The sequence below is a fragment of the Anoplopoma fimbria genome, chromosome 11, assembly GCF_027596085.1.
Source record: "Anoplopoma fimbria isolate UVic2021 breed Golden Eagle Sablefish chromosome 11, Afim_UVic_2022, whole genome shotgun sequence".
Taxonomy (NCBI): Eukaryota; Metazoa; Chordata; class Actinopteri; order Perciformes; family Anoplopomatidae; genus Anoplopoma; species Anoplopoma fimbria.
In genome coordinates, this window is record NC_072459.1 from 3,433,691 (window position 1) to 3,457,844 (window position 24,154).

A 24,154-nucleotide genomic window follows, 5' to 3' on the forward strand; every position below is an offset into this window, starting at 1 on the left:
TGTTTTATCACTTGTCTGTTACGATTCAACCTTTGCTGTTATCTATTATTTGTAGTCAGAAAGAGCTGCTGAAAATAGTCTTTACCAAAGGAACCTTATTAGGTCTCAGGGAGAATCTTTGTGCTCTTGTTTCTTTTAAAGTCCATCTGACATTTCAAACATTTTATAAAACGTATGTTATTGCTCAATATGTTTTGTTTCTCATTTTGTATGATGATAAGTATAAATGATTAAAGTTTGGTGTAATTCAATCATGTGTTTCATGTGTATTTCATTTCACAAAGTGTCAAAACAGTATTTGAAAATACAAAGGATTTTATTCCAGACTTAACGCATATATTAAAATAGGATTTTTTCAAATTGACCAGACAAACCAAATAAACAAATTCAAGCCAAAGAAAACAAAACAACTGTAGATTTATCACTACAATCAGATTTACAACAACACTCTCTTCTCTCAATGTCTTTATTTGCTCCTCGGTTTCTCTCTTGACTTTTACTTTTGATTTTTTTTTCTTGTTTATCAAACTTTTCTAGTTTAATGCTTGCTCTCCAGCTCCTTCACGCGCTTGACCAGCTCCTCCACCGCTGCGTTGAGGTCTTTCACCTCCTTCCTCAAGGACTTAACCTCCTGAGAAACAGACAGACACAGATAGAGTTACGATGTGATGGAGGACGTTACATCACACAGATATTGTAGAATCGGTCGTCCCAATGATCTCAACAAAAACGTATGGCTAGTCAGCGTTAAACCACCGTGGCCTTCGTCTCTGGAACGAGTCTGCCTGAGGATCTGAAGAAACCTTAATACAAAGCTTCTTAGTCTGGCTTTTACTTGAGGTTCATCATCATCATTTGTTGGCCTAGTTTCTAAGTCTTAAAGGGACAGTTCATCCCAAACTCTGTAGTTATCTGCAGTGCTATTTATCAATCTAGACTGTGTTTGCGTAAGTCGCCTAGTTTTGGACTATATAGCACTCGAATGAAAATACATTTGAAAAACTCAACAGCAGAGTCCCTTTCCAGAAATCACGACCAGGTTACTCAAGATAATCCAGACTTTTCTTTGAGCAGTTTCATGTAGAAAATAGTTCCTATGTGTAACAATTTACAGCAAGGCCTGTGATATTTTTTAGCACTTTGATCCCCACAAGCTGAGTGTCATATAGTTATAGAAGGCAGTCATCTCTGTGGCTTTAAATGTCTCACCTCGCTGTTATCATGTTGATTTCCAGCAGAAGTAACCGTGGTCTTCAGGAGGCTCTTGTGAACTTTGAACTCCTTGGTTTTGGTGGTTGCTGCAAACCCTTCCTTTAGAGAGATCAGAATAGGCTGGCCATCTTTTCCTTGAAACCACTCATCAGCTTCGACTGAAGGCTCAGGGCCGATGGTGTCGGGGTAAAGATCCTCCTGGAACAGATCAGACTGCACAGGCAGAGGAGGAAAGAGTGAGTTAAAGTCAGAAATGCACAAATGAATCTACATGTTAACCCATTGACTCATTTTGACTGATAAAAGCGTATGTAGTGTATGTTGTACCTTGCGGGGCACCGTCATGACTACAGGCTCACATTTCCTCTCGTGGAGTTTGTAGAACCTGAAGGAAGACATACATGTTCATATTTTAGCCTTTTATGTCCGCCTAGCTTCAGTTAAGAAGATTCCTTTGGAGGAAGTAGACACTTTTTAACACAAACGAGACAAAAAGTATTCAGCCATGAATACGTAGCTTAAAATACAGAGCTACTTTATAAAGACAAAACCAAGGGAGGATGTAACTAAGTACATTTACACAAGTACTGTGTAAAGTACAAATTCAAGGTACTCTACTTTAGTATTTTCATTGTATACTACTTTATACCTCTCTTCTTTACCATACAGAGGTAAATATTGTACTTTTTACTTTTTACATTTGTCTGACAGCCTTAGTGTTCAGAGTTTTCATCCTCTTCCTGTCCAGTGAAAACCTTGTATCTCCAGATGTGTTGATGTTTAATGTTTGGGATAAACTGAACAGTGAAGTATTCCTTGATGACATGTTGGTGTCTCCTACTACTTAAGCTAAATAAACTCTTTGAAAGCCTCTTGGATCAGCTGGAGAATGCATCGCCACAAAGCTGAAAACAGGTTTTATTTCTTTTTAGAGATACGTGGTTCTCACAAGAACATGCGATGAGCTAATTGAAATAGACGCATTGCTGTAGATTAAACTAGACAGTAAAATGCAAAATATACTTTATTGCAGCAGTAATATTAACTCAGAAACACCATATTTAATAGTAAAACACTGACAGGGAACATTTTAAGGCACAATTTGTACTATATAATAATACTTACATACTTTTACTTAAGTGAGGTTTTGAATGCAGGTCTTTTACTTTATAGTGGATAAGTATGTGTCTTTTTACTGATGCAAAGGATCTGAATACTTTTTCCACCACTGGACGTAAATGTCTTTACCTGGCGATTTCACACTTGTTGACCTCCAGGCCCCTCTTGGGCATGTATCCCATGCCCTTCTGGCTCTCCTTGCTGCTGTACATGGACAGGTAGTGGACATAAGGGGCTTCATCTGTCACCTCAAAGTAACGAATGCTGCTGTCCCCCTGTGAACAAGATGTGAGCGTCAACTCTATGTGTCCATTTGTGGGTGAGACAGACACAGAACGATGGTTATTTCAACATCTGAATCTAACCTTGCCACAGAGGTAGACAATGCCAGTGTCTGGGTCATAAAATGGCAGAAGGACGCCACTACTGGTGTCCAGTTCCTGCAGGGTCAGCGGCTCTGCGAAGTTATTCTGCAGGAAGAGATTTAGATACAAATAGTTAGACGTTTGATTATCTCCAATAGAAGATCCTGGCTGCTGGAGCAGACTGCAGGTAAGCCAAGGAATTATTTAATTGAGCTTAATGTGGTGCATTGCAGAGCAACATCGCTCTTTGAGCTGTAACCTGGCAGTTGTGAAACAGCGGTGTTGTAAATACAGTAAATAACTCCAGAGTAACTGTTTGGTAACACTTTGAATACTACCACAACAAATCCAACGGTCAAGACTTTCACATAATGAAACACAAAACTACAATAAATGTTTTTTTTCTTTCTTATTGTTATTTCAGTCCGATTTTTCAGTTTCACTGTGCAGAATGATGTATGAGCACAGTTTAACACTAGACGGCTGTTATGTAGCTTTATATGTAGCTGCTGAAATTATGTAGTTTTACTAGATGACTGAATATTTTTGTAGAAAATCCATCAATAGAAATTGTTTTTCAAAGCACCGTCATTTATGTCATAAAGCAGTGGTTATCAAACTTTTTATTTCAATAACACTTGATTTACTAAACAACAACCTTGTAACTGAAAAACAAATGTTTTAATCCATCCCTGATTCTCAGCAAAACAATGTTTCAATCCATTTTTTGATATTGATTCGTCATTTGATATCCAAACTGGCCTCCCTTTCACATTGATCAATGTATTCATGAACGTGATTGTGTATGCTGTTGCTGTTAACATTTGAATTGAAAATAGGACTATTGAAAATAATATGTAGTTTATTGAACGTACATTTGCATTTTTATTGAACTTATAATTATGTAATTATTTAAAGAATTATGCATGACTGATATTTTTTGTATCAACATTAAATTAAAATCTCACATACCGCCTGCAGTACTCCAAAGTACCCATAGGGGTACTCGTACCCACATTTGAGAAACACATCCCAAGGGGATCCTTAAAGGCCCTGACAACCTATTTTCAAACTAGATTAAACACATAATCAGGCCAACCGTGGAACAGGTATTTCTGTTTTTAATGTCTTCTTAATACTTGTACTTAAAATACTTCAACTGTATGTGTCACTCTGTAAACTCCAATAAAAAGAGAATGATGAATAATAGTAAAGTACAGTTTTGAGCCAGAGACAGAAAAGAATGTAAGAGACAAGTGTTGAACTTGGACATGCAGGTAGTTGACACTCACCGGGTCCCACAGCGCCACCTGTCTCTCACTCATGCGACTGAAGCCGGTACTGAGGATCTTCCCATCAGACATGAACACAGCCTTTGTAGGCCTGAAGCCCTCATGAGGCTTCTCCTTCTCCTGTAGGCGTGAGAGAAAGAGAGACGGAGATATTCATATAGTCCAATTCAACAATACTCATGATGGCAATGAAATCACTCTATGAATAGAAAAATAATATAATATTATTACATTTTAGATATTGAATATTAAAATGATTTAATATAATGAGAATACGAATAAGCATGTGCTAGAGCAAAAAGACCATAATCGGATTAATTAAGAAATTATGAATTATAAACTGATAATGCTGCTGATTAAAAATGTTCCAGTTCATCTCATAAAAAAATAATATTAAATTCCTATAGTTTTGCTTCACTTAGATGTCACTCACAAATTTAAGAAACGATTAGACAATTAAACAATAAGTCCATTGATAACAAATTAAAGCAAATTATAATTTTAAGCGAAAATGCCAAACATTTGCAGCCTCTCAAAAGGCCGTAAATGGGAGACATTATAGAAGATTAATATCTTTAGATGTTTGTTAGACAAAAAAAGCAATTTGAAGACATCCCTTTGGGTTCTAGGAAATTGTGATGAGTATTTTTGTGTATTTTCTGACCTTTTGTACACAATTTATTACTTAAAAAAACAAATCACAGATTAATCAATATTAGAAAAAATCCTTAGATACAGCCCAAATGATTACGGTCTGTGAGTCAAATGTCACTCCAGATGTTTGCAGACAAATATCATTTAAGACTTGTTTGGCAGTGATGTGTTGAAGGAAAGGATGGAAGGAAGGAAGTGGAGGAAACCTACAGCGAGGACGGTGCCCTTGCGTGGGTCCATCAGTCGCATGGTCTTGTCCTTGCAGGAGGTGAGAATCTTGGAGCCGTCCCGGTTCCAGCAGGCGCTGTAGATGAGGTCGGTGTGAACGCTGTCGATCCTCACCACGGCCTCCCCACGAGCCACGTTCCACAGGATCACCACGTTATCACAGCCTGCATGGACACAGCAAATACAAAGGTGGTCATTGATCTACTTTATAAATCTTATTCATTCCAGGTAAGTATAACAGTTATATTATGTCTTACTTCCTCAATAAAAACATGGATGTTTATCACTGTTGCGTTCAAGATTCAGCCTCTGATGAGAGCTTTCACACTGACTTCCCAAAACCAGTCAGTGTTTCTGTGTTCATTCCTGGTTCATATCCACTGATACACATGTAGGGACATGTTTGACATTTCTAGTGTGTTTATTTATAGCTGCCATAGCTACACAGAAAAGAGAAGAGCAACCCAAACAGAAACTGAACTTCATAGATTTATTTATAAAACTAATCAAATGCAAAAATTTCTTGAAAAGAACTGTCCTGTCCTATTGGCTCTCAGCGGTTGGTATTTAGCACGAGTTTGCTGTCTAACACAGCAGTCTAAGGAGTCCTGGTAATGCTGTGAGCCTCGGTAGGAGCGCTTATCAGTGTTCAGAGTGAACAAAGTGGGTGGAGGCTGTGAGAACTTCCTGTTCAACGAAGGTGTGAGTCTCACCATCAACACCCTGGCTCCTCTAATATACAAGACAGGAGCTCTCTGTCGGATCATTAAACGCAGCTCCGGGTGCTCCTGTGGTTTCAGCAGGTTTATGAGGTGTAATAGTACCTGCACTCAGCAGCACATTGTGGGCGGTGGGGTGCCAGCTCAGGATGCCAACACGCTTGGAGTGGCCTTCCAGCTTGACCACGGGTTCCGTGAGCGGTGTGGTCAGCCCTCCTTCCGGGATCTCCCAAATCTATTTAGCATGGAAACACATTAGACTCTGAATTTACACACATTACAACAGAACGTCATGTCATGCTTTAGTGAGAACTGAAAGATGCTGTTAGATTACAGTGATGCCTACCATGACACTGCAGTCCTCAGAGCCACTGGCAATGATGTTGTCATTGTGAGGACAAAACTCGATGTCCAGGACCGGTCCTGTGTGGCCGCACACGGTGGGGTAAGACATGTCGATACGTCCTGTCTGCAGAGACAGAAACACAGACAAGGAGGGTGAATTAAACTCTAAAAATGTTACACACAACTAGGATGGAGTAAAGAAGGCCTTGATGATTTAGGAAGTTGATAAGTTACACCTAATGTCTAGTAACTGGGTAGAGGAGATCCGGGCCCAGGAGGGGAAATCCCATCGTTCTACTGGTTTTACTTCCTTGTCCCAATCCTGGCTGCCCTCCCTCAAAACATCATGCCTGACCCACGGCATCATGACCATTAATGCTGTTTGACTGGAAAAGTTTTAAGGGACATTTTTTCTTGTTTATAAGTAAAATAACAAAAAACGCTATTGTCCTTAAAGCAAGACAAAAGGAACATGATTGCACTAATATTAATCTCAAACCAGGATGAATATCTCCACTTCTGCACTACATTTCTCTGCAATTTCACGCCCACTGGTCCTGTTACTAATTTCTTCCCCTCAAGAACTGTATACTAGACGAGAGATAAGACCATGAATAATGTGGATTCTGCAGGGTTAACCAAGTTGAATATAAGACTTTTCACACAGAATGCAAATAAATATATCTTTTTCACTGTCGTACGGGCGAAAGTATAAAAGAATGATGGAAAACCAGTTGGAACAATATGGCCTAGAGGGGTTGATTTTTATAATTGTTTCAAATTTTAAAGATAAATTTAAAAAAGTAAAAAAACGTAAAATAAAGCCGATGACCAAAATAAACTGGGTTAATCTGAAAATGTGCTTTGCTCTGAATGTTTGCCATCTGTCTGCATTAAGTGTTTTTACTTCTGCAAGTGTAGGTGTTTTAAAGCTCTGTCAAGTTTTCACACCTGAATACATTTTTCAAAGAACAACCTAATTATGCTTCAGGTGCTTGTGCGTATGGACGCATGCAGCTTATTTCTTTTTATAGCTCTGGGTTGCTCCATCTCTGTGTCCTGCTGAGGCATGCCTATCAAAGAGTAATAAAAGATGGAATGATGATTTAATTTGAAACAATTATTAATATTTCCATTCCTCCTAAGGTGCAGCTCAGCCAAAAAATGGGCTGTTGCTCAGGCAAAGCCCGACCATGTGCACCTGTTTCGATGGATTAACCATGAAATATGTATTTTATGTATATATACAGTAGCAGTCAAAAGTTTGGACATACCTTCTCATTCAGCTACTTTGAAGAATCTAAAATATAAAACATATTCTGTTTTGTTGAGCATTTGTTTGTTTACCACATAATTCCATATGTGTTCCTTCATAGTTTGGATGTCTTCAATATTAATCTACAATGTAGAAAAAAATATAAAGAAAAATAAAGAAAAACCATTGAATGAGAAGGTGTGTCCAAACTTTTGACTGGTACTGTATATAAAACATTTTATATCTACCTACAGCTGCAGGCAAGAGAAAATGTCAAGACCTGCATAAAATAAATGTACTATTTTTTAATGTCTTCTTTTTGAGGAAACTAAATTCAATGCTGTTTAGAGACAGCATTGAATTTAGACCTGCAGATACTCAAACATGCAAGCAATCCAAAGCAAACTTTATTCAGTTTTTCAACATACTCCATAAGTGACTGCAGAATAACTTGGTTGAAGCCACATCCTGCTCTCACTGAGCCGACAACGAACTCCTAATATGGTGAAAACTTCTCAACAGCAGAGCGAGTGACGTGTAGAAAGACTCAAAGTCAGCGTCAAACTTCCTTATTCAGCTGAATGTGTTATTGTGACCGGCAGTATTCAACTTTTTAAATGTAAGCATGGTGTTGAAATTAACAAACATCATACCAACATGATTCTAAAATGATCAACACATCCAAAAATGGTATTATAGGAAGTAGATAGACTCAGAGAGCCAAGCAGCACATATATTCCTCCTCTTTGTGCCAACACAACCAGGGTGTTTCCTGTTACCTACCTTGCCCAAGGGGAACACAATGAAGGCCCCTCCACCACTGGCGTCCACAATCATGGCCACAAACTTGGGGTTGACGGAGCAGAAGTTGCTGTCCCAAGTCATCTGGGAGATTCGGATGTCATCGTAGCATTGGTCAGCTTTCACAGCCTGACCAAAGACGTGACGGAACTTACTGGACCTCACAACCTTTCTGGACATGGTGAACTGGAAACAAAGCAAGGGTGAAAATGGGGACAGGTTCAGAATGGAAAAGGCTGAATTTTGTGTGCAGGAAGCCCGTTATAATATACAGTCTCTTATAGTAGAAACAGATCTATTACTGTGCATTTTACACGCACACCTAATGTCCTCATTGGAATGCATTGAAGTAGTAACTCCCTTTGTGTTTATGCTTGTAGATTTCATGTGGAAATAAAGTAACAGACACAAAGCTGACGACACAGATGAGGGACACGACAGAGGAAAAGCTTTAAGAAAAGAGGAAGCAAAAGCTTTCACAACTGCTTCCTCTAGTCTGTCTATGACTGTTGCCCATTTACCTTTATTTAAATTGGGATTTTGTGTGTTACTTAAATAATTGTGCATGCTGAAGATAATTCCTGAGCACAGCAGAATGAAGATATAATGTGATTTACCATCAGTTGAGCTGCTGTACGGCTAAGAGGGCACATGAGTTACCCAAAACGGCAGTTTCACCACATCCTTCACAGTGAGCAACAAAACCACCAACCTTTCTTTATGGCCAAATTTGGCGTTCACACACTCATGCTGTTATTGATTTTCCCACAAGTACATTGTTACAAATCCAGTTCTTATCAAGTCACAGGTTAAATAACATGCAACAAATGCATCCTTCACCAATGCAGATTTGTGTTAAATCATACAGAAGTCCAGTCAATACCAGCTGCAAGATAAACTGCACTATTTAGCAACAGTACCACTTATTAAATACCCTGAATATGTTTTGCTTTAACTCCATTTGTAGACTTTACTTCCTGAAATCTGCAGCCGCGCCTAAGCTCAGACTGAGAAGAGCACAACAGCTTTGCTGCATGGGCATCACAAGACCTCTCTGGCTTCTCTATGCCTAATTTAATAATCCTTTATGGAGTGAGCCATCATTTTATCAGGAGCCTAAATACATGTCAATAATTTCTCTCGGCTGCTGACTCTCTCGGTTGTGATGGAAAACATGGCCTGGTACAAAGGAAGCAATTCACTAACTGGAAACAGGAGAAAGATGCTAGATTCAAATCTGTTATGTTCTGTTATCTTTATCTGTTATTAACTATAATAGGATAAATGTACCGATCATAAAATATATCTTCACAGATGTTTTGTAGGTGTAAACGAGCTGCAGACAGATGTTTCAGGCCTACCTGGGAGTCGTGTGGGGGCGATTCAGCTCAAGGAGTTTCAGAGATGCATCAAACACCCTGCCACCAGAATGAGGACTTAGAGGAGCCGGTAGGTTAAAGTACATTACAAAACGACATGGAGGAAGTGAGAGTTTCAAATGAGGGTGGAAGTGGGAGGTGTCTTGTTTGACATTTCAGGGTTCAAAAATTGAAGAAGGCAACATGAAGGGGAAGCCGGTGCAAGTTTTAGGAAATGTTTTGTGTGATTATATCAAGATTAATATGTCAGAGCAGTGCACACTGTAATTATCTGTAGATTGCATGTAATACCTAGATTTATGAGTGATCATTAAAGGGTTAAAAAGCATTACCGGGTCACAGAATCTCCAGACTGAAATGATGCAATGCTGAGAAGCGAAGCTGAGAACTGAAAGTGCCGTTTACCCTGAAATGTGAGAGGAAAAGTTCTGATGAGACACCTGTGATACTGTCACGAGTAAAAAAGCTTCAGGATGATTTATTCTTGATTATCTGTACTTACCTAAAGAGTTCGCTTATATCTAACAAAATGATATACCAGTGGGCTACTGTGGAAAAAGTAGATTTAGACTTTATCTGACCCTTCTTGAGTTCTCTCATTTTGTACAGTATTTGTGAGGAGCTTATATCTAATATCCCATAATTTAACCAATATTAAACTTGTTCTTATACTAAACCAAGTTTTAATGTGAAGACACGCTACATCAATTTCCCTAATGCAGATCAGTTAACTGGGACTCTGTGGCTGAGGACTCAGCTTTGTAAAGCCAGAAGTCAGACAGGAAAGGGCACTATTGAGTTGCATAATGGGAAATGTAGGATCCAGTGTATCTGGAGTTTTAAAAGGCAGCAACCTCTGGTTCTGAAGAGTGACGATGATGTCTGTGTCTTGCAAGGCCCTAAACTTTAAGGACATGCAATGTTTCATTACTGCGACACCTGTCTCAACCCCTCAACCTGAGGTGTAACCTTCAAACAACCCGTAACAAGCTCTGATCTAATCTACTCCTTGAAGAGGTGAGGTCGAGTAATTTATCATCTTTCTATCATAGTTCAACCCTTATTACACATGCACACCCCGACCCCTAACCTCACCCATCAAAACTACACGACCATCCACGGCCTTTGCCCTAACATTAACCTAAAAGTGTGTTTCAGTGTTTGTGAGGATCTCATATCCAGTTGATTTATTTCCTAACAACTAATATTACTAATAAAGCTCTGGCATAAATTCTTTTTTCTGCCTTTAGGTTGTAGTTTGTTTCTCATTCATCCTGCCATCCACTCCTCTCATGCTCACTTATATTTTCCTTGCTGTCATTGTCTGGAGCTGTAAATCATGATATCAGCTGTTCTCATCAGCTGGTCACATCATCCAAATAACACAGTGACACACCTACATTGTTAGCCAATCATCTTGCTTCAGTCTATTTTTAAATGATTCTCTCTCTCTCTGCTTTTAGTGCGTTCATGCTGCTGTTACGCGCTCCCCATCATCTCCCAGTCTGACAGCATCATTGTCTGGACTCCATGGGGGGATTTATCTTCCTGCTATTCAGGGCAGACACCCCTAAGATTAAAACCTCCCTGTAGAGTTGAGATTTATTATCACATTTCTCTTTATAATCCATCCCACTAACAAGGCCCTCTCTTGATTTACTACTTGAAGAGCTAAGGTCAATTTGCTTTTTCAGACTTTTTCTTCTATCATTCGATCCTGATCCACAATTACATCTATATTGAGTTAATGAGTCCCTCACTGACATAATGCATTCCCTCGCTCAGATTTTTACCCCTATCAGATCCTCAAACATGCCCAGTCATCAAAAAGCAAACCCGATTCCAGTTACATTAATGTAATGGCCTTGCAGCAACGTTATATTAAACGTTTCAATTATATGAACAGATGTTAGTTTTTCAAAGGCTTTTGTCACAGAGCTGACTGAATAAAACCATTTGAGTCTAGCTGTAATAAACCTGAATGTAATTTGGCACCATGCATTCCCAATAATAGCTTCATATATATATATATATATATATATATATATATATATATATTCGTAAATCAAGAAGGTCATTTCACGATTCATCACGTGAATGGGACGGGGAAAAGTCAACGGGAGCGGACGGGACCAGAATGATAATAAAAGGTCAGTCTGAATACATAAATATGCAGTTCTATTAAGGAATATAAAAGGAAATTCTTCAGTGAATAGGACCAGACGGTAATTTAATTTATTTTCTGTCATTGAGTTTTGGACGGTTTTTTTTTGGGAGATTGGGATGAGAGGGAATTTAAAATCCAGTCCTGAGTCCAGCCAAAATCTCCTCACTATATACTTTATATATATATATAACTTTCATTGTTCCTCACAAACACAGAAATACAACAGCAAACATACGCACACACATCTCAATAAAAGTAACATGGATGAAAGAGATGGCCTACAGGCAGTTTTAAAAATATAAACTTCAGTTTATTGCACAATCGTTGCTGGAGACAGAGGAGTGTGAGAGCCTGTCTGTTACACAGGACACTGATGTTGGACAGATGTGTGAACTACAGCACAGGAACAAACTGTGTGTCTGCGTTGGTGCACATTAATTTGCAAGCACAGACTGGATAATGAGGCACTCTCTGGGGACGCAGTCAGCTCCCCATCAGTGCAAAGGGAGAAAGCAAATCTGACAACATACAGATTTCACGCTTGCATGGGTTCCGCTGGAGAGCAGATACACACATGTGAACATGGACCAGAAACATAAATCAACAACCCAGGAGAATGACTGCAAACCAGCGCGGACAGTATTACAAACTGTCAGTTATTTTAATTTGCCTGCAGAGTGGCTACAGTAATGCCTCCATCAGTGCACATGAACTTCCACTAGATGGAGCCACACTTACTCCGTTGCAGATATGAAGAGACGATAACAGACAGACCCTCCAGAACGCTCCCTTCATCCTAAAGGAAAGGACTGGTCTCATTATCTTTACACATAGACCAGTGTCATCGTTAGGATCCACAGAATAACAGTAATCATAATAATCAGTATATAACAATACAGGTAGTCCATTATAAACAGGTCATAAACAGGCTATCCGGCACCTGTGTTATATTAAAAAATGAATTTTGTTTTGTTAGTGACGTGTTCATACATCATGTCATTTTTTTCATATTACATACAGACAAAAGGACAGAGACCAATATTTCTGGCCACGTTCCACTCAAGTAACATGGTTTTGAGAGAAATATTCCCTTTCCACCTTTTGTCTCCCTTCTGTCCAATCTGTTACCCAGTTCATAGCATGAACAGACTGGACGAAGAGAGCAGGTGGAGGTAGATGACAGTCTCGCCGCCATGTTTCAGACAGCAGAGGTCGGGCCTTGGATGTTACAGCTACTGTTATGGCACCCTGAGAAGTGGGAGACCCAGGATGTTGGCGCAAAGCCCTCCGTGAGAGCGGATCAGAGAGCTGATTCAACGAACACATATCGACTTCACTGTTGCATATCCTCTCAGCTGATAATGCATAGATAGACCAGTGGTAGTCACGAGGTATTCACATGCCTGCCAAGATTCAAATCCGTCTTTCCCACGTGTTTAGAAAAAGTGGTTACATTTAAATGATCAGAAGCATTCTTAGTTAAGGGTCACAAAAGGTCAAACAACTCTACATTACCACTGAAACCAATTTCAGTATTTTTTTCCTCTGTGTTGTTCACGTACATATGGAAACAGCTAAGCAAACACACATCTTTGATATTAATCTGAAGCACCGCACAGAGCCGCGTCTGCTTCCCTCTCAGCAGCTTCTATGTGGCAAACTATTAATCCCTTTTCTTCTTATCCTATATATTATTCCCTTTACATATTGTGTATGCATCAAAAATGAATCTGGGTATATTGTTTGTCCTGTATGTATATATGATCTACATACATGTATTTACATTATTTATATGGACTTTAAATACGTTTTAGAATTGTAATTTACTTTAATCTAAAGCCCTTTTGAGAACGGTGAGCAGTGCAGTTTATTTGATAGTGATGTCTCTGATGTGATCCCTTCAATCAATCTCCCACTACCCACACGGTCGTTTCTAGGAGTGACGTGGTCTGTGGATGGCTACGATGAACAAACGATTAGCTACAACTATGAGACATCAGTGTCCGTTTTGTTAACCTACTTTCATGCATTTTTATCAGTTTCATTCAATGTCCAATAATACATTAGTTTCAGCTTTTACATTGTACCACGGTCATCGTAGTTAATATTCACTGTGTCAGAGTGAGACATAAGTATTTGACTCTATATGGAGGGAGGGGATGGGGGGGACGCAGTCTGAGGCATGTGTACGTGACTACGGCTGTGGGAAATCCTTCTTCACCTATGAGTCAGTGTTAGCACAGGATGCAGAGGATGTGCTACACCTCAAACGCTGCTAATTTGGCAAGATGAAGAGAGTCTCACGAGATTGGCAACTAGTCTGTGAGCGGCTGCGACTGTTGGCGCGGGAAACAAGTGCAATGTCATTAAGAAAGTAAAGAGTGCCTGTGGAAAATAAATATCACTTCAACCACTAGTCTTGAGCATAAAGGACCAGAGCAACAGTTTCTTTTACTCAAGAGTAGTGACTGAAATACCACAGAGGAAAACAGTGGCAAAACCATCATGGACATCCACATAGAACTGGTGTAACTGATACACGACATGAGGGCACAGGGGTTCATTCCTGTTTGGTTAGGTCGGCCTTAATAAAGTACAACTCCACTTTAAAAAGACACAAAGTGTCTGACCTTTACTAAGGTTTAAAAAGTGCTACTCACAGAACACAAATCCAGCTGCAGAGCAAAAGCATTTAAATAAGAAAGCATAAATAATGGCAATAATGTGCACCATTCTGTGGCAGTAATGACTGACGTTTATAAACCATCATCATCTCGAGTCAATGTACAAATAGACATCCAAATACAGTAAAACAAGTTCCATTAAAAACGGACAAAATTGACATAGATAAGATCTTTAGAAGGACAATAGACAGGTTTCTAATATCTCATAACAATGTTCTTTTCTTGCTGATTATTGTGAATGGCAATGCATAGAGACGGAGCGTTTCTACAATATTACTGAGTGACTGAGGAGTCAAAAACCGCTGGAAAAAGAAGAGTGTGGGGGAGAATATGAGGAGCTAATCCTTGGGATTTTCTCTGACCTCTAACTTGATCTGTCAGCCTGTGATCCTGCACAGCAACAACGTAAACAGTTTAAGCAGCTGACAGAAACACAACGTTACCTGTATCAGCAAATAAATACAATACAATAAATATTATATATATTTCATTACAGTGTTTTGTGCATATTGTGCCAATACGCAGGTCTTTTGTATCTGTACTTTGTCTTAACAGGGTCTAACTGTTAGGAACTCAAAATTACAATCAAGATATCTCAAAACGTTGGTAACTGTTAAGTGGAAACCCCTTAACTTTCAGTGCATCTTGCTGCCACATGTTCATCCTGCTCAAATGTACACATAGTGGCATTTCAGTGTAAAACTCAGTGTGAGTGTTAATGTTTGTTTCATCATTTTAAAATGCACATAAGGGCTTTTTTTTACAGAACAAATGTGCATAGAAAATGTTAAACTCAGCACTCTATTTATAACTTAAAAAGGAAAAAGTGACGACTTATCCCTTACAATGGGAGGTTAAAAATGCCTGAATTTGGCTGGCACTGAGCTCAGGTGAAAACGGAACAGTTAGTACTGCACAATTAAGTGTGGTACAAGCCTCCCAGCGCAAGTAAACTCAAATGTGCTAGCACGCTCAGGAATGAACCCCTCACCCGTCTTAATTTCCTCGTCATCTTGGGACAGTGAGGACTAATTGCTTTGACACACACATAAAGAAAGAGGCAGTGGCAAAAAAAACAGGGAAACGCGGACAGAACAACCAGTCCAGTAAAACTCAGTGAAAACTCTATAAGTGCTTTGTGCCGCACTGACCGTATGTACATGTAGTATAAAAATATAGATGGGTGTGTGAGTGTGTGTTGTGGGTTGAGATATAGATGTGCTGCATAGGTAGCAACAGTGACATCTGAGGACTTGAGCATGGGATATCTTCCAGCCACAGACTGTCTTAACCAACCACATCAACTAATGCTCAAGTAAAACTTCTGTAGTTAAGTAAAGGCTAGAAACTTACCTTTTACTAGAGCCTTTTCTTAAGACTTTTTAGTGTTTAGTGTTTAGTGTTCATTTCGCTGTGTATGTGTGTGTCTGTATACACCTGTGAGTCCATGTCTACGGAGACTGACAGAGTTCAAATGCTTGTGCATGTTACTTGACATACTTATGCCTGCATTCGCACAAAGTACCAAGATGGACGTAGATATGAACATTCTGAGTTTGAGCGCACGAGGTGAACTCATGCACTTACAACATATTGTCTCACCTCACTGCATCTGTTCGCTGATCCCCCCCCTCCCCTCAGAGGTCCTCTAACCTCACAGCAAAGTGCTCCTTGTGATGGGTTGGGTGCTGGGGGGGGGTCAGTCTGAGGAACAGTTGTAGCTGTTGATCCACAGCAGGTCGTCCAGCACACCCCAGTGCAGGTACATTATGGAGCCTACCACCAGAACATGCATGATCTGGTGGCTGTTGCACCAGTAGTCAAAGAGGCCCGGGCGGAAGCGCTCCGGGATGCGTGTGATGTTGATGACCCCGCCCAGCACGGCCAGCGCATCCATCGTGAGGAAGTGGCGTAAAGAGGTGGGGCTGCCGCCGCCCACGCCCGCCCAGCGCAGCAGGAAGAAGGAGAAGCGGAACAGCACCTGCCAGGCGAAGGATCGCAGCCGGCGAACGCTGCTCCGAGCCGTGACGGCGCAGTAGATGGCGTGGCTGGACAGCAGGATGTAGACCAACAGGGCCACGGTGCGGATGAACGGGTAGCACAGCAGCGTGCTGTAGACGATGGGCAGCGCTCCTGAGACAAGAAACACACACAGAGGAGAGTCAGCAGAGAGACGGAGCATTGATGACGCCCGACTCAGCAGCAATGTAACGCCTGGTGCAAGCCACAGCGCACAAGGGTCAAATTGTTTGAACCGAGTGTGACACGGCTCTTTCAGAGTGTGGTGAGCAGCATTCAGCTCCTCTGATGTTTAGTGACTGCCTGTCTGTGTTAAAAGCAGCACTCAACTCATGTGAAAGTCATGTGGAAGCTCTTTATAAAACTAAGAAAATGCATCATGTCCATACCGTAATCTTTAAGCAATTTCTAAGTAAAAATGTAGAATTCCAGCTTCTGAAATGAGGATTTGCTGATTTTCTCTGATCTAAATCATAGAGAATAAAATATCTGTGTTTTGGAAAGTTTTTTTAACAAAGCGATGAATTTTAAGTCACCTTGGACTCTAGGAAATTTTGATGGGCCTCTTTATACAATTTCTTTTTTTAATTTCACGAACATGGCTAATAATAAATTGTGAGTTGCAGACTCGTCCTGCCAAAATGTCTTTAATGATTTCTAAGTTTGTGAGTCGCTATAAGTTTAAAAAAGAGGCCAAAACTTCAAGACTTTTTAGAGTCAGACAACATTTCCAAAAAGATTATAAAAAAATGATGGAGTATTAAGTATGAAACAAGCGATAGTGCTCTGTGCAGACTGAGTCAAATCGGACAGCCATGATAGATATCCAGTCTCAAGTCACAATATTTATTATTATTGTACTATCAGAATAATATGTATAATATGGCCAAGTTAAATAGTTTGTCCATAAAATATTGCCCTTGTCTTTTGGTTTTAATAGGCGTATACAGGCAGCATGCACGGATCAATAATCATTTCAGAACTTGGTTTATTGCTTATATTGGCCAATTGACTCAGTGGTCAAACATGTTCTGACAAATCAGTGCCAGCGCACCTCTAAGCAAAACCCTCTCCTGGTAAATCATCGACAATCAATAAAGAAAAGTTCCACCTTCAAAGTAAACAGAGCAGCAATAACAGAAGGCGAGCTGACAAAGGATTCCCAGATGATGAACGGTGAAGAAATCTGCTGAGCTTGAAGAAGGCTTACCCAACGTGTTGATCATGCAGATCCCACACACGTCGAGTTTCAGGAGGGTGTGGTAGACGGGCTCTCCTCCCTCATGGTTCATGAATAGGTGGTAGAGCACAGAGCCCAGCTGGGGCGACAGGCAAGCCAGAAAGTGCACCACGCCCAACCACGTGACGCTGATCTGAGACCAGGGGATGTTTAGAGGCAGCAGCACCAGGAAGCAAACCAAAGGGATGCCTGTAGAGGGGAAGGGCAGAGAGACAGACAGAACAGGTTGTTAGAGTTGGCTGTTCCTTCGATGTAATTAAGGTTGAAACTCCTGTCAAGGCTCAACGTCAATGCCTTTTTGGACACAATGTACTGAACAAATCTAGTTCACTTGTTGTGCAATCATTATGCAATGACTTCCATATGTAGTTACATATTTTAACAATAACATTGTTAAAGCATATGACATATTTTGAAGGATTATTTACGGTTAGAAGTTTCTTCTTGTGGCCGTTCAGTGATTGATAGAAAGAAATGCCTGAGCTAAGTGCCCGCTGGTATGAAAACCATGAGTTCAAACACAAGAGAATAACACAGAAACTTTGACAAAGCCACATTAAGGCGTCATGTTTATTGTGATGGATTATCTGGCTCTATCTTATTCTTAAGATGCCACAAGGGGTCGTATTTCAAATGGCTTCATAGTTCCAATGTTAGTTCCTCTATCGGGCAGGGGAGAGGCGTTCACTGCTATGTGAGCAAAAATCCAGACCTTTGAAATTTGATCCACATACAGTTGTTACGATCATTTATCACTCTACGACAAACATATTGCACTGCTTTCCACTTTTTTTTTGCTCACTCTGCCTTTCCCAATGTCAAGGCATTTGTCCCGGCCAGGTGATACTGGCAATGCCTTCTACTGTAACACATCTATTTTAAGTGTGTTATCTCTACTCCTCCCCCCATGCTCGTCCTGACCTGACCGGCTGTTGAATAACGTAGAGAGGACTTCCTCTGAAGGCGTGATCGGCTGCAGAGCTGCAGGCATGATGGTGTCAGTTTATATGCAAAACCAACCAGCTCATGAAACTTTACCTGAAATGTTACACCACAAAGAGAACCAACAAGGTTCCACCTTAGTTACAAGCTCAGCTCTGCTCCCCTGCTTCTAAATTTGAGTTAAACATTGCTGCTTTATATAGGCGTTGATGTATGTGAGCTCACATGCTGACCTGACGTCAATGGAGTCGTGTAATAAAAACTTCCAGAGCAATTTCCCTGAAGATCAATACTGCAGTTTATTATGTGACTGCTGGCAGTTGGAAGTGTAGTGCTGACTAACAAAATGACAAAGTTATAAGATTCTCCAAAGTCTGTGAACACACAGAGGACGTGCTGCACTCTCTCACGACTGTAGGATGTATTCTGATTTAGGACGTATTCTGATTTAGGACGTATTCTGACGTAAGATGTATTCTGACGTAGGATGCATTCTCATTTAGGACGTATTCTGACGTAAAATGTATTCTGACGTAGGATGTATTCTGACGTAGGATGTATTCTGACGTAGGATGCATTCTGACGTAGGATGTATTCTGACGTAGGATGTATTCTGACGTAGGATGTATTCTGATGTAGGACGTATTCTGACGTAGGATGTATTCTGACGTAGGACGTATTCTTACGTAGGATGTATTCTGACGTAGGATGCATTCTTACGTAGGATGCATTCTTACGTAGGATGCATTCTGACGTAGGACGCATTCTTACGTAGGATGTATTCTGACGTAGGATGTATTCTGACGTAGGACGCATTCTTACGTAGGATGTATTCTGATGTAGGATGTATTCTGACGTAGGACGCATTCTTACGTAGGATGTATTCTGACGTAGGATGTATTCTGACGTAGGATGTATTCTGACGTAGGATGCATTCTGACGTAGGATGTATTCTTACGTAGGATGCATTCTGACGTAGGACGTATTCTGACGTAGGATGTATTCTGACGTAGGATGCATTCTGACGTAGGATGTATTCTGACGTAGGATGCATTCTTACGTAGGATGCATTCTGACGTAGGATGTATTCTGACGTAGGATGCATTCTGACGTAGGATGCATTCTGACGTAGGATGTATTCTGACGTAGGATGCATTCTGACGTAGGACGTATTCTGACGTAAAATGTATTCTGACGTAGGATGCATTCTGACGTAGGATGTATTCTTACGTAGGATGCATTCTGACGTAGGATGTATTCTGACGTAAAATGTATTCTGACGTAGGATGCATTCTGACGTAGGATGCATTCTTACGTAGGGTGTATTCTGACGTAGGATGCATTCTGACGTAGGGTGTATTCTGACGTAGGATGTATTCTGACGTAGGGTGTATTCTGACGTAGGGTGTATTCTGATGGCAGTGTAATGGTACCAGACTGAAAACAGAATAACACCATACAGATCGCTAACAAGCCAACACATCAGTCTCCCCTCTGCCTGCACAGATTAACACATTACTGCAATTAATTTTGGCTCGCACCGACCTATTAAAAGAATGGCATATTGTTGTGTAACGATGACATTTTGGACCAGATGAAAAGGCCGCTTCTCGTTAGGTGTAGTTCAAATATCTATGCCAAACCTCTGCTTGTTAGCGGAGAGACGTAGCTGTTTGGCTTAAAGTCCATCTATAGTTAAAGGAACAGTGTGTAACATTAAGGGAGATTAATAATCATAACTTTGTTTTAATCAGCGTATAATCACTTAAACTAAGAATCCTTGCGTTTCCGTCTATGGTTAGAACATAGACTGTATATAAGAAGTGGACGTAGTCATCGGGACGTCACCCATTGGTTTGTGGACGGCCGTTTTGAAGCCTAGAGTTCGGCCGTCCTGATGTAGAGACACAAATATTTAGCAACCTGTCAATCACAGTAAGCTTTATGGTCTTGAATCTATATGGACCATAATAAAACTAGAGATTGAGACCATAAACTCCTGTTTACAATGTTTACTGAGGTAATAGATCCAGTGAGTAGTAGGGTCATTTTCTCATAGACTTCTATACAATCGGACTTCTTTTTCGCCCCCTTTTGGTTTTTAGGTATGGATGTGTACCGAGACCCTGTATTAAATGGGCCCCAGTGCTAAATGATTTAATAAAGTTATTAAATATTAAATGCTTTGTTGTAATTATTATCACGCTGCAGCGCACATCTCTGCCTCTCTCTGTTGGCAGAGCTCCTCCAATTACACACGCAGTGAAGATCACTGGAGTTAACGATGACTACGCTCGTTATGTTTAGTTCAATACGACATCTCCAAGTAGAGAGCCAATGAAACGTCAGGACATGTTTTCAACAAGCATGAACATGTAAAGTGTTTCTCAGTGCTCGCCAACATCTCATTAATTGTGCAACTTTTAAAGTGACGGAGTGCATGACTAAATGTAGAGAAACGTGTTCTACTTAAGTTAAAATAGCAACAAAACTGTGTAAATACTCCATTATTAGTAAAAGTCCTGCATTCTAAATTAGTCTAAACACAGGAAAAGAATCTGCAACTACTTTGACTGATCATGTCAGTCATTTTTCAAGCAAAACAGTGAAAGAAGAAACTCTCCAGCTCCAGCTCTTTGTTTGTCACATATTGAAATCTCAACATGTGACTCAGACAAAACAAGATATTTGAAGACATCAACCTGTTCTCTGGGAAGTTGTGTTTGGCATCAGTTTCATTCACTAAACGGTTTCATTTACTCAATTATTCTACAGAAAACGAGGAAAATAATCATCAGTTGCGGCTCTTCTACAGGATACACTCTTTAACAATGTGTCACATCTTATAAATTGAACATGTTTTAAATGTTAAATCTTAATCTAAACTGATTCATTTTGTGGATCAAAAAAATCAGTGTTTCCCTCTAAAATGTAAGTTAAATACAAGTGACTCATAATGTAAATGTCACAAAAAACAGACTGCTGTCACTCTCAACTTGACACTAAACAATAATACATCTAAGTTACAGATGTTTTCTGATTCGCTTTAGTAGATTTATTAACCAAAACTGTCTTATATATTCAAACATTCTTAGAAAGGAAGATATGTATGCCTTGCTGCATGCATATCTTCCAGGCTTCAGTGCAACGGCCTGGCCTGGCATCCTGCTGCAGGCACAGGTTCTGCACAGGTTCTGCACAGTATCTGCACAGTATCTGCACAGTATCTGCACAGGTTCTGCACAGTATCTGTACAGTATTTGCACAGTATTTGCACAGTATATGCACAGGTTCTACACAGGTTCTGCACAGGTTCTGTACAATATCTGCACAGTATCTGCACAGTATCTAAACAGGTTCTGCACAGTATCTGCACAGTATCTAAACAGGTTCTGCACAGTATCTAAACAGGTTCTGCACAGTATTTGCACAGTATCTGCACAGTATCTGTACAGTATCTGCACAGGTACTGTACAGGTTCTGCACAGGTTCTGTACAGTACCTGCACAGTATCTGCACAGTATTTGCACAGGTTGTGTACAGTTCTGCACAGTATCTAAACAGGTTCTGCACAGTATCTAAACAGGTTCTGCACAGTATCTAAACAGTATCTGCACAGTATTTGCACAGGTTGTGTACAGTATCTGTACAGTATCTGTACAGTATTTGTACAGTATCTGTACAGTATATACACAGTATTTGTACAGTATCTGCACAGTATATACACAGGTTCTGCACAGTATCTGTACAGCTGTACAGTATCTGCACAGTATCTGCACATTATGTATCTGTACAGTATCTGCACAGGTTCTGCAGGTTAATGCTCAAAGTCACCCCGTGCCACAGAAACCTCCCTGCTGACTAAAGCTACCGGTGCTCTCCTCTACTCACCGTGAGTGTATATGTTCCCAAGTTCATTGTGCAGGTAGAACAGGCTCCTGATGCAGTCGTGCACGGAGGAGACCGGCCGGTACCCCGTCAGGACGTATCTGTTGAACTGCAGATGTGGAGGTGAACTGGCCCAGTCCAGCAGCCTGGGTCCGTTCAGGAACGCCATGGCCAGCAGCAGAGTCAACAGCACGCCTCCGAAGAAGTACAACACAGACTGCACCCCTATGTACACATTCAACAGGATTATTGCCACTAAGACCTTATGGGAGACCATTGGGGAAGCTGTGGGTGACTATATTGTGCTCTGAGGAGTCAGGTCTGTGTGTTTGGGTCTCATCCGCTCGGCTGGAGACAGACACGGCCAGCCAGGTACATGGCGCGAGCCCTGCACGCTCATTGCATCTGGCATCTAAAAAATGAATGAAAAAGTCTGCAGGGCGGCCGCGGGAGGAGGGAGCGCGCAGCCCTGCATGTCGGAGCTGCTTTCTCCGACGCGGCGGCGCGGAGCCTGAACGCGTCTCCGCCGAGGATGCTGAGCGAGAGCGACGCGTGCATCCGCCTCCAGGTGAGGCTAGCTCGCGCCTAGCGGGTCAGATTTGGACAGGTGTGTGCGCGTGGGGGTGCTGCTCGTGAGGGCTGTCTTGCTTCCGACGCCGGGCTCGTGCGGCGGCGTCCCGGCTCCGTGATGTGCAGACTCGTGCCCGGCGGCCTGCGCGTCCCCTGCATCGCCTTCAACAAGAGAGTCAAGCCGGAACAGCGGTGACGACACGTCCGGTGGGGATTTCAAAATAAAACACTGATCGATTTTATTTTTTTATTGTACAGAATAAGATAAGAAAAGATAAGATAAGAAAATATGTCATATGTACAGACAGAAACTATTATAATTATTGTATTGCAAAAATAAGAATAAGATAAGATAAGATAAGATAAGATAAGATAAGATATAAGTAATGAAATATTATATATATACAGACAGAAACTATTATAACTATTGTATTGCACAGAATAAGATAAGATAAATCCTTTATTGTTTATTAGGGAAAGTTAAAGGATTACAGCAGCATAGAGGATAGTGCAAACAAGATACATAGTAAAAAAAAACAAGATCAAAAATAAGTATTATAAATAAGCAATAAAAACAGTAAAGAATCCACATTAACTGAAATATTATATGTTATATGTACAGACAGAAACTATTATAACTACTGTATTGCACAGAATAAGATAAGATAAGATAAGATAAGATGTTATATATACAGACAGAAGCTATTATAACTATTATATTGCACAGAATAAGATAAGATAAGATAAGATAAGATAAGATAATCCTTTATTGTTTATTAGGGAAATTTACAGGATTACAGCAGTCGGTAACAGTAAAGAATCCACAGTAACTGAAATATTATATATTATATATACAGACAGAAACTAGTATAACTATTGTATTGCACAGAATAAGATAAGATAAGATAATATAAGATAAGATCAAAAATAAAATAAAAAGATCAAAAAAGTATTATAAATAAGCAATAAAAAGATATCCACAGTAACTGAAATATTATATGTTATATATACAGACAGAAACTATTATAACTATTGTATTGCACAGAATAAGATAAGATAAGATGTTATATATACAGACAGAAACTATAAGATCAAAAATAAAATAAAAAGATCAAAAATAAGTATTATAAATAAGCAAATGAGCAATAAAATAACCCAGTGAAAAACAGTAAAGAATCCATAGTAACTGTAATATTATATATTATGTATACAGACAGAAACTATTATAACTATTATATTGCACAGAATAAGATAAATAAGATAAGATAATCCTTT

The 24,154-nt window shown here is 40.1% G+C and overlaps 2 protein-coding genes across 2 annotated transcripts; both read right to left on the reverse strand.

Annotated features, from left to right (window-relative positions):
- Nucleotides 1-297: 297 nt before the first annotated feature.
- On the reverse strand, nt 298-9,457 carry coro1a (coronin, actin binding protein, 1A). Its single transcript, XM_054606839.1, has 11 exons — nt 9,352-9,457; nt 7,973-8,176; nt 5,936-6,058; nt 5,695-5,824; nt 4,853-5,034; nt 3,989-4,108; nt 2,697-2,801; nt 2,461-2,606; nt 1,540-1,597; nt 1,210-1,425; nt 298-631 (listed from the first exon to the last, which is right to left on the reverse strand). Exons 2-11 carry the CDS (start codon nt 8,168-8,170, stop codon nt 539-541), a joined length of 1,371 nt encoding a protein of 456 aa, XP_054462814.1. The 5' UTR covers nt 8,171-8,176; nt 9,352-9,457; the 3' UTR covers nt 298-538.
- A 6,462-nt stretch (nt 9,458-15,919) lies between these two features.
- Nucleotides 15,920-22,520, reverse strand: paqr4a (progestin and adipoQ receptor family member IVa). The gene is made up of 3 exons (XM_054608230.1): nt 22,313-22,520; nt 17,450-17,668; nt 15,920-16,353 (listed from the first exon to the last, which is right to left on the reverse strand). Exons 1-3 carry the CDS (start codon nt 22,476-22,478, stop codon nt 15,920-15,922), a joined length of 819 nt encoding a protein of 272 aa, XP_054464205.1. The 5' UTR covers nt 22,479-22,520.
- Nucleotides 22,521-24,154: the final 1,634 nt, after the last annotated feature.